Raw genomic sequence first — 15427 nt, forward strand, 5'->3', positions numbered from 1 at the left:
CATACAATATTCTCTTAGGGTTCAAAAGTTATGACCTGATAAGATTTGTAATTTACTTAAACTTAGGGGGGGTTCAAACTTTATACAGTCAAAATTTTTGAACGCAAAAAGATTATTGCATGAAATTTATTCGGAATTACTAAAAATTTATTTGGAATTACTAAAAAAAATTTTTTATCAACTATTTGCTCTTACATTTGGGGCGTTTGCAGCCAAAATTTTATGTATTTTTGCTCCTAAGCTCCAATCATCACAATTTTTTGAAAAGCGTCTTTGTTTGACATAAATATTAATATATAAATATTTGGAGTTTGTTTCATGTCTAGAAAATAGCTATTTTAGACAAAAAAGTGCTGGATCCGTCCCTGCATATATATGTGTATACTTGATATATGTGTTTAGACATGATGTATGCGTTTATACATAATGTATGTGTTTATATATGCATGTAAGTTTATCGACATCTCGTCAAAAACCACGTAAATGAATAGTCTGACTTTTACAAAAGACCTGTTAGAATCATAGCTAATATCATAGAAGTTTAAAATAAGTATTTTTCTAAAACGAGGGGTTTTAGAGAAATACTCTAAAACGTCTCGTTTTATGAGAATCGATTAAATTAAAATGACCAAATTAAACTTTCTAATAATGAAACTACTGAAGAAGTTGTCACTGAATATAAAAAAAGGAGTTAAATAAAACCAATTTCAGTAATGAGAAGAAATTATTACTATTTACTTGGAAAACTACCGCAATATTCTCAGGAATTAGTCGTGTGCAGTCGTGTCATAGTGGATAGAGTTCTGGCTCAGAACCAAAAGGTAAATGGTCAACGCTGGCTGCAGTCCAATAAGCGTCATTGATTAGGAAGGAGGCACAAAATTCCTAATTAAATGCTTTTCAGTGGTGTTCTGTGATTTTTTTTTAGGTGCCAGAAGACCGTAAAGACTCCTAGCACCTTTTTTAGATCATAATGATCACCAGATTATCTTTAAGATTATAAGGTTATAATGGTCTTCTTTTAGATAGAGTAATCTAAGAGATTTCGAATAAAATTTTATAGAAAATTTTGTTTTTAAATTTTTTATTTCAAGAAAATTTATTTACATATATTGAATAATAAAAGTATTAATACAATATTAAAAAATTTTAAGAAAAAATAACTAATAATAATAGAATACAGTATTATTTAAAATGCGTTATAAAAAAACTATAAATACAAATAAAGTAAGAGATATAGCTTTTAAACTAAAAGTTTTAAAATTTAAAAAATGAATGAAATAATAATAATTTAAGTAAATTAAAAAATAACAAAAAAGCAAGAGCAATAAATATTTAACAATGTAAAATATATCGACATAATATACATCAGATTACTGTATTTAAATTTTTTCTAAACTTTATCGTTTTGAACAATTTCCTTTTTCTCCAACAAAACTATGTCATTATCAACTTTATTTTTGTGATGAATCTCGATCGTTCCGATATACAATAGAGCACCCAATACGCCGCCAGTCAACTGCGCAAGAATTGGCGCCCAAAAGTAATAGTTTTGATAACTAAATTAAAATATTTATTTGTAAATATTTATTTCCCTTTTTAAAAAAATGAGACTGAAAAAAAACTTCTTAAAAGAACTGAAGTTACAAAAAGTATATGTCATGGTTTTAATTCAGCAAACTTAGATATAATAAACAATTTATTAAAATAATTTACATTTGTTTAACTTTATTCTAAAAAAAGTTAAGTAAAACAAACTTTTTTGCATGGGCTGGTGTGGTATGAGATTTTTACGTTGATTGTTTACCCCCTAAGTAAAAACCACTCTCAGTATAAACTTTGTATCGAAATGAATGAAATGGGTAGGTCATAGGTTAAAGGAAAAAATTCGTCCATTTCGTTTTCAATTACATCCAGTTTTTGCTGATACATATATATATATATATATATATATATATATATATATATATATATATATATATATATATATATATATATATATATATATATATATATATATTTATAACAATTTTTCAATATCTAAATGGCTAACAATACATCTAGACTTTGATCTTTATTCAATATATTTAGTAACAATTCGATTCTAAAACAAGCGCACAACTTTTTGACTCAACCATTAAATATTCTATCAATAAATTTTTTATTTAGGTTACAATTTGGAGATTACAATGTTTTGTTAATTAAATTGTTTACTTCAGAAATCCGTCTGTTGCAGTTTTTTAATTTTATATTAAAATGTAAGTATATATATGTATATATATATATATATATATATATATATATATATATATATATATATATATATATATATATATATTTGTATATATATATATATATATATATATATATATATATATATATTTGTATATATTTATATATATATATATATATATATATATATATATATATATATATATATATATATATTTATATATATATATATATACATACATATGTATACATACATTTTAATATAAAATTAAAAAAGTGGAATAAACGGATTTTTGAAGTAAGCAATTTAATTAACAAAACATTGTAATCTCCAAATTGTAACCTAAATAAAAAATTTATTGATAAAACATTTAATGGTTGAGTTAAAAAATTGTACGCTTGTTTTAGAATCGAATTGTTACTAAATATATAGAATAAAGATCAAAGTCTAGATGTATTGTTAGCCATTTAGATATTGAAAAATTGTATAATAAAAGAACATTTCTATTTGTCATAAAATTTATTTAGTAACAGGAAGAATAGCCATTTATTTTTAATGCACAAAATTACAACAATTAAATTTCTAATTATTGTTCTGTGCAAGCTAACTCTGTGGTAAAATCGATATATATATATATATATATATATATATATATATATATATATATATATATATATATATATATATATATATATATATATATATATATATATATAATACAGATACATTTTAGAACAAATTATACAAAAAAGTTATAACAAATAATATATATTTAATTTAGAACAAGTTAATAAACTAAATTGTTCTATTAACTCATTACCCTTATATTTGGGGTTGGGGTTGTGTACTTTTTGGGGTATCATGTTTCCAGGCTCCAATCACCGCAACGTTTTGCGAAGCATTTTTATTTGATATAACATGAACATACTAAAATTTAGAGTTTTGCCTGAAAGTGTCTTTACTAAAACATCAAAAAGCCCTGCGTTGGCTACTGACACATAACATTTAGAACTTTGTTAGAAATTTTAGTTTCTAACATATTTTCTTCAAAGTTGTTAAATATGCTACTTTTTACATATATGTATGCGTTTATAAATACATACCTTAATGCAGCTAATTTCCACCCCGCAATAGCTGTGAAAAGTCGAGGAACAAGGTTTCGAGCTGGATTAATACCGTATCCGCAATTAATTCCAAAAGAAAGCCCTATTCCAAATACTACTAATCCTATACAAAGAGGTAAAGCATTTGGATTCGGTGCATTATTACGCTTATCTGTCAATGCGAATATAATCCCAACCAGAAGAGCGCTACTGACAAGCTGAAGATGAAAATAAAAAATAAGATCTAAAACTGTTTAAAACAAAATATCTCTAAAACATCATGAAACTTTTTTTTAAGTTACCTGATCAACAAATGTTGTGGCTGTAGAAACACCAGCACTGGGTCGAGTTGTCCAGATAAATGCCGTATCAATGCTCATAGTACCGTTTACTCTTATGTTATCTTTTTCAAACTCATATAACAGATCTATAAAAAATTGCCAATATAACTGAACAGAATCACAAAATGCGAATAAAGATTTATGCTTATATAATAATATCATAAATTTGTTACCATTATACACTCCAAATATAATTGCAGAAGCAATAAACGCTCCAAGACTTTGTGCAAACCAATATAATGGTAATTTTTTCCATGGAAATCTCTTAGTAACTGCCAAAGCTAATGTAACTGCAGGATTAATGTGTCCACCTATACATACATATAATCGTACATTCATACATATATACTACATACATACATACATACATACATACATACATACATACATACATACATACATACATACATACATACATACATACATACATACATACATACATACATACATACATACATACATACATACATACATACATACATACATACATACATACATACATACATACATACATACATACATACATACATACATACATACATACATACATACATACATACATACATACATACATACATACATACATACATACATACATACATACATACATACATACATACATACATACATACATACATACATACATACATACTACTGTGATCAAAAAGTAAGGTGAATTTTTAATTTAAACTTCCCGCCTTATTCGAATCGTCCAATCTTTTTTATTTTTAAGTTGGTAGGAATGTCATTAACATTTGCGCCAAATTACATGTCAAACTCATAATTATTTTTTTTTGTTTACGCTTGTTTCTGAAGTACCAAAAGTGCATTCGGCAATTTTCACGATGTCTAATTTTGTTGAGCAAAGAAGTGCTATTAAATTTTGTTTGCGGAATGATATTTCTGCTGCTGAAACGTATCGAATGTTGCAAAAGACCTTCGGTGAAGAGACTATGTCTCAAAAAAATGTTTACAAGTGGTACAAAGACTTCAAAGAAGGCCGAGAACGTGTTGATGACTTGGAACGCTCCGGACGACCATCGACTTCGATTGATGATCGCCACATCAACAAAATCAAAGAATTGGTGCTTGCAAATTGTCGGTTAACCATTCGAGACCTTGTTGACATGGTTGGAATATCATTTGGGTCGGTGCAAGCGATTTTGAAGAATCATTTGGGCCTCAGAAGACTCAAATCACGTTTGGTGCCGAAATTTCTCAATTTCTTTGAAAAAGAGCGTCGCGTTAAAACGTGTAAAGCAATGCTTTCTGACTATCAAGACGTCTACAAACAAATTATTACTGGCGATGAGACTTGGGTCTACGCATACGACCCTGAAACAACCGACCAATCGAGTGAATACCGTGAAAAAGGCGAGCCGAGACCGAAGCAACCACGTCAAAGTCGCTCAAAAATCAAGGTCATATTGACTGTTTTCTTTGATTATTGTGGTGTCGTGCACTACGAATTCCTTCCAACTGGCCAAACTGTCAACAAGGAATATTATTTAAGCGTTATGCGAGGTTTGCGTGAAGCTATTCGCAAAAAGAGACCGGAATTATGGGCCAATAACTCTTGGATTTTGCACCACGATAATGCGCCTTCGCACACAGCACTGGTTCTTCGTGAGTTTTTTGCCAAAAACTCTACCCATGTTGCTCCACAACCACCGTATTCGCCCGACTTAGCACCGTGTGACTTCTGGCTGTTCCCAAAGCTCAAGAGACCACTCCAAGGAAATCGTTTTGAGTCCATTGAAGAGATCCAACGTGAATCGGCACGCGCATTGAAGGCTATCCCTACCGAGGACTTTTCGGCATGCTTCGAAGACTGGAAAAAACGTTGGCAAAAGTGCATTGGGGCCGGGGGGGGATTATTTTGAGGGGGACGATACAGATTTGGAAGAATAAATAAAGATTTTTCATTTTATAAAAAAATTCACCTTACTTTTTGATCACAGTAGTACATACATGCATACATACATACATACATACATACATACATACATACATACATACATACATACATACATACATACATACATACATACATACATACATACATACATACATACATACATACATACATACATACATACATACATACATACATACATACATACATACATACATACATACATACATACATACATACATACATACATACATACATACATACATACATACATACATACATTCTTTCTTTTTATAATTTAATTATTTATTTTGTCATTTGCAATATTTTTACAACATAAAAATTTAACGGATAAAAATTTAGACCCGAGCTTTCAGAAGAAAATGTCTTATCATCCAGCCCCGTTAATTTAACTGAAAAATGCAGCTAATAAAAAAATAAATAAGAAAAAAGCCATCCATAAAAGATGTCAGTAAATAAAAAGGTAGAGAGGATGCTGAAAAGTTTGACAATAATTGACAATGGGAAAGGTGTGCTGAGACCCTAACGATGTGAATTTTAAAAAAACTTTTTTTTTTTTTTGAAGTTTATCACTACGCCATCTAATAGCAAATTTTAAAACAAGTAAAATTTAAAACGAATTTTTAAAACCCAATACTTTTATATGTTATTTAAACACAAATTTTGCGATCAATTTTTTCTGATATTACTGTTTTATTTTATTAATGTTCGGCTGTATGCGTGAGTAAAAAAACAAAAAACTTCAGGTTGATCCGGGTCTCGAATAACAGACATTCCGTGTACGAAGTCAACGCCTTACCCAAATATGCTAGACACACATATAAGTATGAAAACAATTAATATACTTATTTTAAAAATTATTGTTTTTTTTTATATAAAAAATAAACTTAATTAAAATTAACTAAATTAATTGACCTATTACAAAACTAATTATTGAATATTGTATTGTCATCAAGCAAGAGTATGTATGCAAAATTTTAAGAATCAGGAAGTGACTAAAAAATTGATTGCAAGATATCAATTTTAGATGTGAGTATCAATCACAGACAAACAAACATACTGAGACGACGAGTTAATAAAAGCATTAATAAAAATCGACAGGGGTAGCTAAAAATTGACAGTTTGACAAAGGGGGAAACAAAAAACTAGAAAACCACTGACATCATTTATGGACGGCCCCCCAAAAAAAATCAAATAGAATAAGGGAAAATTTTTTTTATAAAAATCTGAAAAAATAAAATAAAAAACCTTTATAAAGACTTCAACACCGTAATATACATTACTAAAGTTTAGTATTTTACAGAAAATAATTTTTTCTCAGTTTTCCTTTTTTCACGCAAACTATTTAAAAATATTTATACTAATTATTATAAAGTTGATTATAATAATAAAACTATAATGTGAACCTAACTTATGGTACAAACTTTTTGTCTGCATTGCTGACGCACTCAGTATTCAACAAGTTTAAATAACATCATCATGTGTGTTCAACAGGTTTAAACAACATCAGACAGATTATAATTTTAATGATTGCTAAGACAATTTTTATTATTTATTTATTTATTTTGCTAAATAAATGAACAATAAAAATAATAAAATAAATTTATTATGTTACATGTTAAATAATCATGTAACATAAATGAAAATTATAAAAGGCAAATGAAATATGTTATAAAATCTACAAGTTTGAGGTTGGCCCTAACATACTCTATATTTACAAATTTAATTAACAATATATATATATATATATATATATATATATATATATATATATATATATATATATATATATATATATATATACATATATATATATATATGTATATATATATATATATATATATATATATATATATATATATATATATATATATATATATATATATATATATATATATATATATATATACGTATACATATATATAAATATAGAGAGAGAGAAATCTTTATTCATTCTTGGGTGAGTATTTGCTTTTTTATCGATAAAAATGGCAAAAAAACAAGTATTAAAAAAAATCTTTATAATCCTAACGTTTTTTTAGTTATAAAAATGTTATAACATAATAAATCGTTTTAAATCAAATCAAATCAAATCAAATTTATTCTGAATAAAGATCTTACATCAAGGATATTTACAAATAGTAATGATACTAATCTCAAGTAAACACCTATCAAATAAAATTATAATAAATAGTGATAATAAAAAGAAAAGTAAAGTCAGATAAAAGGTGATAATTGTAAGAAAAGGAAAAAATAATAAACTGTAAAAGTTATATAACGATGTTAACCACAAAATAATACCAACAACAATAATATAAATAATAACTATAAATTAAAATAATATCAGTAATAATAACAGATTAATAATAATATTAGTAATAATATAAAAATAACATTACTAATAACAGATATTATAATAATATAAAGTAAATACAAATTAAATTGATAATAATAATAATAAAATATGAATGACAGTAGTAATTATTAGGAATATATTTATATAATGATATAAAACAATAATAATAAGGAACAACACTAGTATTTACCAAAATTTAACAATAATAATAGTAATAATAATAATAAAAGTTATTGTTACAAAAAATGTATAACATATATAAATATATATATATATATATATATATATATATATATATATATATGCATACGTACACATGAACACATACACACATGAATACATATATATATATATACGCATACACACACACATTTATATATATATATATATATATATATATATATATATACATATATATGTATATATATATATATATATATATACATACATATACATATATACATATATATATATATATATATATATATATATATATATATATATATATATATATATATATATACATATATATACATACATACATATACACATATACACACATACATACATACACACACATACATATACGCATATACATACATACATATACGCATATACATACATACATATACGCATATACATAGATACATACCCATACACACATACATACACACACACATACATATATATATATACACACACATATACATATATACACATACACATACATGCATACACACACATATATATATATATACATTTTACAAACAGTATCTCTCCAAATAAAAAGCATGAAGACGGGTTTTAAATTGTGTAATAGAGTTTAGGGATTTGAGGTGAAGAGGTAATTTATTCCAAGATTTTACGCATTGGTTTGTGATTGATTTATGACCGTACTTAACCGAAGAATGATTTGGGATAGATAATTTAAGGTCACTACAAGATCGAAGATAGTAGCGAGAACATTTTAAAAGTCATTTGTAAGAATAAAGGTAAATTACTGAAACTATGTGAAGTGACACCCCCAGTTTCAGATCAGAACATAGAAAAAACCAGTTGCAAAAAAAGATTTTTTTCAAAAATATTTCGGTCACTAAGAATTTGAGTTTGAAATTTTGCAGTTTTCCAAAAAATCTAAAGGTATTCAGTTTTTACCATTCTTGAAAAAATTTTATAGCGTTCTTAAAAAATAGCTGAGACACTAAGTGATATATATAAATGTAAACATATCAAAATGTTCAGATGGTCCTAACATAATATTAAAAAAAAAATTTATGTGGTCTACAGACATTTAGTTAAAAACAAAGGTACAAAGTGTTCCAACTTTTCAAAAAAAAGTTTTTATAAATCCATCCTCTAATAAAAAAGTCTACTTTGAAGACCATGTTGTGTTATTAAAAAATAGTTTAAAATTTTTTAAACTTCAAGTTGAAGTAAACATGGGTCTAAAGAGATAAAATAGTTTTAAAACTCTTGAAATTTTCTTTTTAACTACGTTGATACTAGTTCTATTTATAATCTAAAAATTGCTGCAAAGGGTTTTTCAATAGTATAAAACACCTAATGAAAGATTCTCAACAAAAAAAAGATTCTCAAAAAAAAAAGAAGCAAATATCAAGATTGATAAATACTGGGCAAGTATTTACCATTCAAAACGAGTTTTGGTCTATAAAAAAACGTTTATTAACAAATGCCAATAAATATGCTCCTACTTAATAATGAGAAAACTGACAGTTATTATTATTTATTAACAAAACATCAATAGCATCCATCAAGAGGACCACAATTGTGGAACTTATTTATCACAAATGTTATTAAAATGATAAACTCGACTTTCATTTTAATCTAAATTTTCGATCAACATTTTAAATGCGTTGTTAAACAGTTACTTGACTTTAACATTACTGAAACAATCTATTATTTTTAGAACTTTTACACATCTTAAAACTTTTTTATGTATACAATAACTGGTGATGTTTATGATTACATTTATAAAAACTTGGTTAGCTTATTATTTTTGGTTTACAATACATTTACTTGACTATTTTATTTATTCAAATATATATATATATATATATGTATATATATATATATATATATATATATATATATATATATATATATATATATATATATATATATATATATATATATATATATATATATATATATATATATATATATATATATATATATATATATATATATATATATATATGCTACATATGTTTTATAATTTGTAGTTTTATTGATTATTTTATTGATCTTAATTGTAAAATACAATTGAAATTAACGGGAAAAGATGATAAGACCATCGTCTTCTGCTTGCTTCAGGTATATCTTTAACGTTAACAATATTGTTAAAAAAAGTTTTATAGACAATGAGGAAAAAAATAAATGCAAACTTAAGATAATTCATATTTTAAATAATAATATATAATAATAGAAATGAAATTAAGAATAATAGTATAAACAAAAAGGGAATCAACGAAGGTATGGATAATAAATCGTGGCATAATACAATTTGCTTATGTTACGAGATATTTTTGTTTCCATAAGAACGCTTTCTCTCAATAAAACTCATTTCTAGTTATTTTATAATTGAGCCTCAAATTCAAGTTATTTTATATAGTTTCTATTACAAACATATATATTAATTACTATTTTAAAACGTTGTTTAAAGAAACATTAGAAATATTAAAAAAGCTGAAAAATTACTTTAAATGTGAAAAAAAGGTGCTAGATGAATTTAACTGTTTTTTTTTTTTTATACGATGACTTTATAATAACAACTAGTTAAAAAAATTTTTTTGTTCGTAATTAACCATGGGCATGCGTCATCCGGGGGACGTCCGTCGGACGATATACGGACACCTGGACGTCTGCGAGATGTCCGCTGGATGTCTCCCAAACGACGCGTGCCCACTCGGGAGGCGCAGATTAATACAGTACGAATCTTCAGTATCTATTTTGATCAACGTTATTCTTTATTTACCTGATACTCCTGAAGACCAATAAAGACCAAACATCACACCGATAGCCCATCCAAAATTTATTGATAAAAATCCGCCAAATTTTCCTTTTCCAAGAAAAGTTTGAGCGATACTTCCTATTCCAAACATCTATTTAAAAAAAAAATAAAAAAGTGAGTAAAAAAAAGCAGTCACGTGACAAAATGACAACCTTACCAATTTTACATTTCAATTTTTTTAATAATATGAAATAGAAAAATTTTTTTAAATTTTTTGAATTTCATAAAAAGAATTTTTGAAATTTTTCTACTTATAAAATTATAAAACAAGCATACTGAGAAAGTATTAATGCTTCATAACTGATAGTTTTGAAATAGCTTGGGGTTTTTAAAACGTTTGCAATCCTCCCCTGTCTTCCCCTGCATTTTTGATGATAAAACAAAATTGTTGTGATCGCTAAAACTATGTCTATTTAAAATATATACTTTACACATAATTTCTTGAACTTTACAAGATGAAGGCTGTCATTAAATTTAGAAAACCTAAAAACTAGGGCTTAACCGTATCCGTTGAAAAATTTTGTGATTTAAGCGAACCTTTCATAGAGTGCTTCTTAAATTTTTGAGAGGAAACGGAGTCAATATGGCTGCATACAACCTTATCAGAAGTTAAAACATTTACATATAAAGCTAATCTTACCAACAATATAAACGTTCCCATAAACTCAGCAAGAAAATCGCGAGTATACTCTGAGGCGAATACTTTTGATAAAAATTTAACCATCCTCTCCGTTTCCACTGAAATTTTAAAATTTTTAATGGCTTTCTAAAAATAAAACTTATTGTAACATTAAATTTATGCAAACATATTATAAAACACAAAATGTAAAACTAATGCAAGGAACCGTTTAGTCAATCTAAACTAACTTAATTTTTTTTTAGTTATTACTGTACAAATGATCGAAATATATTTGACCCAGTTATCGATGAGATTTTTCTTTGATTTTTAAACAAAACTACGTAAATCACACAGAAAGAAAACACACAAGAATTTCCTTTTTCATGCTGTGACTATTTTTTATGCATGACGGAACTCACATGACACTTGTTGAAAACACGCAAATATTTTTTATTCATTTAAAATACTCATAATCAATCCATGCTAACATATGCACGAAAGTTAGTTAAATATTTTCTTCTTATTTTACAGCTTATGTGTAAAACTAAATATGGAGTTTCGCCAAAAATGTTTTAACACTGTTTTAATGTAGTCAACCATAAATGCTCTACAAGAATTTTCGAAAACAACTTTTTCGTTTCAAAGTTTCATTGAATTCTCAATCAATTCAAAATTGCAGACTTTTTTGTGAAAAAATTTTATCAAAGAATATTTCTAATAAAAACATTTATCTTTAACTATTTTAAATCGAATCTGAAGAATATTTATTATTTACAGATCTTGAAATTTTTAAGGTTTATTTAAAAGAATGGAAAAAAAAAACACAAAAAAATAGTAATATAAATATAAATAAAACGTTCTTAAAATAATAGTTGTCAAAATCAATTTCACTTTATTTATTATTATCATTATCATTCATTTTTTTTAATTTTTTTTTTGACGTATTTTTATTATTTGGTATTTCCCTACCAATAAGTTAATCTACGTAGATTAAATTTTAATATTTAATTTCATTATATAATTAATAATGAAAGTTTTCAACACATTTTCAGCCTTTGAAATACAAAACTATTACCAGGTTACATTAAAAATACTTTCGCGGATCTTTTAATTAAGTTTCTGCAATGTTAACTTTAAATAAAAAATAATATAAAAACAAGCAAAAAAAAACAAAAAACTTTGTTGTCTCTTAGAATTTTCAAACAACTTTTCTACTGCGCTCGCTCTCTGACAATTTCTACTTGACAACGGACATTTTAAACAGATGTTTCACGTTTTTGTAAAAATTTCTCTAATCCGACTTTGATCTTTATCTATATATCTTTATATTTATAATTGTAACACTCGTTAAGATCATTTATCGAGTTTAATCACTATATAGTTTAAGTGGTTCAAGATATATATGTAATAATTAATATAGGGGAAAGCGGGGCAAGATGGCGAATGGGGTAAGATGGCTTTTCATATAGCAACTCAACAAAAAAACTTAAAAATGGGTGAAAACGAAACTATAATTACACTTTGTATTTTAAAACGTCAAATGGTTTTTATAAATACTAATAATGCAGCTTTATACGCTTAAGTTTATTTTTTTCGCTTCAAAAAAAATACTTTACTTTCGGTTATTCATAACAAATGATGTCCTTTGAGTGTAACTTTTTTAAGAACATTTTTTTTCGACGCGTGTTCATTTTATGTTTCTTTAGTTAGATTAGTTGGTAATTTTTAAATTTTTATAAAGTTGGAGTCAGAAATTGCACAACAAGTCATCTTGCCCCGGTCACGTGACCAGATGACATATTTATTAACTTTTTATTTTAATTTTAATTTCAAGTTTTTCTACTTTTATACTAAAAATTCATGCAGGCAATGAATCATTATGATAAAATGCACATACTGACAAAGCATTACTGCTTCATGATGACAGTTTTGCAATAACTTAGGGCTTTCAAAACGTTCGCCATCTTGCCCTGCTTTCCCCTATATACATATATATATATATATATATATATATATATATATATATATATATATATATATATATATATATATATATATATATATATATATATATATATATATATATATATATATATATATATATATATATATATCAGGCCCGTAAGAACAAAAATTATATTAGGGGGGGGGGGGGGAGGGGAGTGCTGGATTAAGGGGCTCCGAAATAGTTTTATATATGCATATACATAGAGTTTATATGTATCTGCATTTATAGACACACGCACGCGCGTGCATTTACACGCCTATAATAAACACATATTATGTACGTATACTTATATACACACATAATATGTGTTATACTATATAAAATAAAATAGGAGTGAAGCGTTATTTTGTTGTAAAACATATTTTGCGTCCTACGAAATTATTTTAGGAATTTTAAGTTTTTGTTTTTCCGATTGTTCCATTTTTTTATTTATTCCAACTGTGTTTATTGTTTTTGTCATATATTAAAAAGGTTTATTTACAGAAAAAAAAAACAAAAAACAAAAAAAAAACTCATATGTATATTTGTATGGTGTTTTCAAAGCTTTGAGTTTATATTTAAAATTCTCTTTTCAATAAAATATGGCTCACAATGAGAAAAACGATCAGCAATGTTATTTATGCAAATTGACATTTTTTATTTCCTTAGCAAAATAAATTGTAACATTTTTTTTTCTTAAGCATATGAAAAAAACAAAAAGGTTCCATTTAGTTTGATTAATACTAAGTGTTAACTTATTAATTTTGAACGACATAAATGTTTATGCTTTTCATTTTCAGTGACAAAAACTTTGTTAACATCACTCTTAAAAAAAAAAAATTAGTATGATCTGCAAACACGATGCTCATTACATTAGTTGCTTTATTTAGATCGTTTATATAAATTAGGTAAAGAAGTGGCCCAAGATTTGAACCTTGTAAAATTCTAAGTGTTATTTTGACAAATGTTTTAATACCCATCATTACAAATAGCGATTTAATAAGTAACTTCTGAACTACTTCAACACATTTTTGTTTATTCCATATATATTTTATATTTTAATATACAAAACTAGTAAGTATTATGTTAAATAAATGAACTATATATATTTGTTAAATAAATAAATGAACTATATATATATGATTGTGTCTTTACTGGGTATATATATGTATATGTATGTATGTATATATATATATATATATATATATATATATATATATATATATATATATATATATATATATATATACATATACATATATATACCCAGTAAAGACACAAACGTCTACTAAACGTTATTAACTTATATAAAACGTTTTCATATAGTGGGGATTTAGAGAAAAAATGTTTGTGCGCTATACTTGTTTACGTTTCGATAATTTAAAAAAATTTAATGACCAAGATTTTGGCAGTGGAAATATTATATTAAAAAATTTCTATCAAATATTTTTTAAATTTAATCTCAATAGCAGAAAATAAAAGTTTACATTAAGATTAAGTCAAAGATTACTTATAAAATTTATAAACTCATAAACAAATATTTTGGATCACTGGTTTATGCATTATCAAAAATCTTCCTAGAATACCGTCTACCACTTGTTTATCATGCACCTGTTTGTACAACATCATCTTCTACATTCTTATCCTGATTGTCTGATTTCGTAAGTTGATTGACCGCAAAAAGCTAGGGTAAAATAGTTAGCATTTTAAATGTACATTCATAAATCAAAATTGGAATTACACTGAACAACTTTACATATAGAGGATTTTCTGAATGAAAGTTTCGGAAATTTCCTGTACCATCCATGTTTAGATTTGACA

The 15427-nt window shown here is 25.6% G+C and overlaps 1 protein-coding gene across 1 annotated transcript; it reads right to left on the reverse strand.

Moving 5' to 3' along the window:
• Positions 1–1067: 1067 nt before the first annotated feature.
• On the reverse strand, positions 1068–11801 carry LOC105844932 (aquaporin-9). Its single transcript, XM_065800903.1, has 6 exons — positions 11641–11801; positions 10965–11091; positions 3851–3988; positions 3639–3763; positions 3337–3554; positions 1068–1559 (listed from the first exon to the last, which is right to left on the reverse strand). Exons 1-6 carry the CDS (start codon positions 11722–11724, stop codon positions 1394–1396), a joined length of 858 nt encoding a protein of 285 aa, XP_065656975.1. The 5' UTR covers positions 11725–11801; the 3' UTR covers positions 1068–1393.
• Between the last annotated feature and the right edge of the window lie 3626 nt (positions 11802–15427).

Source organism: Hydra vulgaris, chromosome 07 (genome assembly GCF_038396675.1).
Source record: "Hydra vulgaris chromosome 07, alternate assembly HydraT2T_AEP".
Classification (NCBI taxonomy): Eukaryota; Metazoa; Cnidaria; class Hydrozoa; order Anthoathecata; family Hydridae; genus Hydra; species Hydra vulgaris.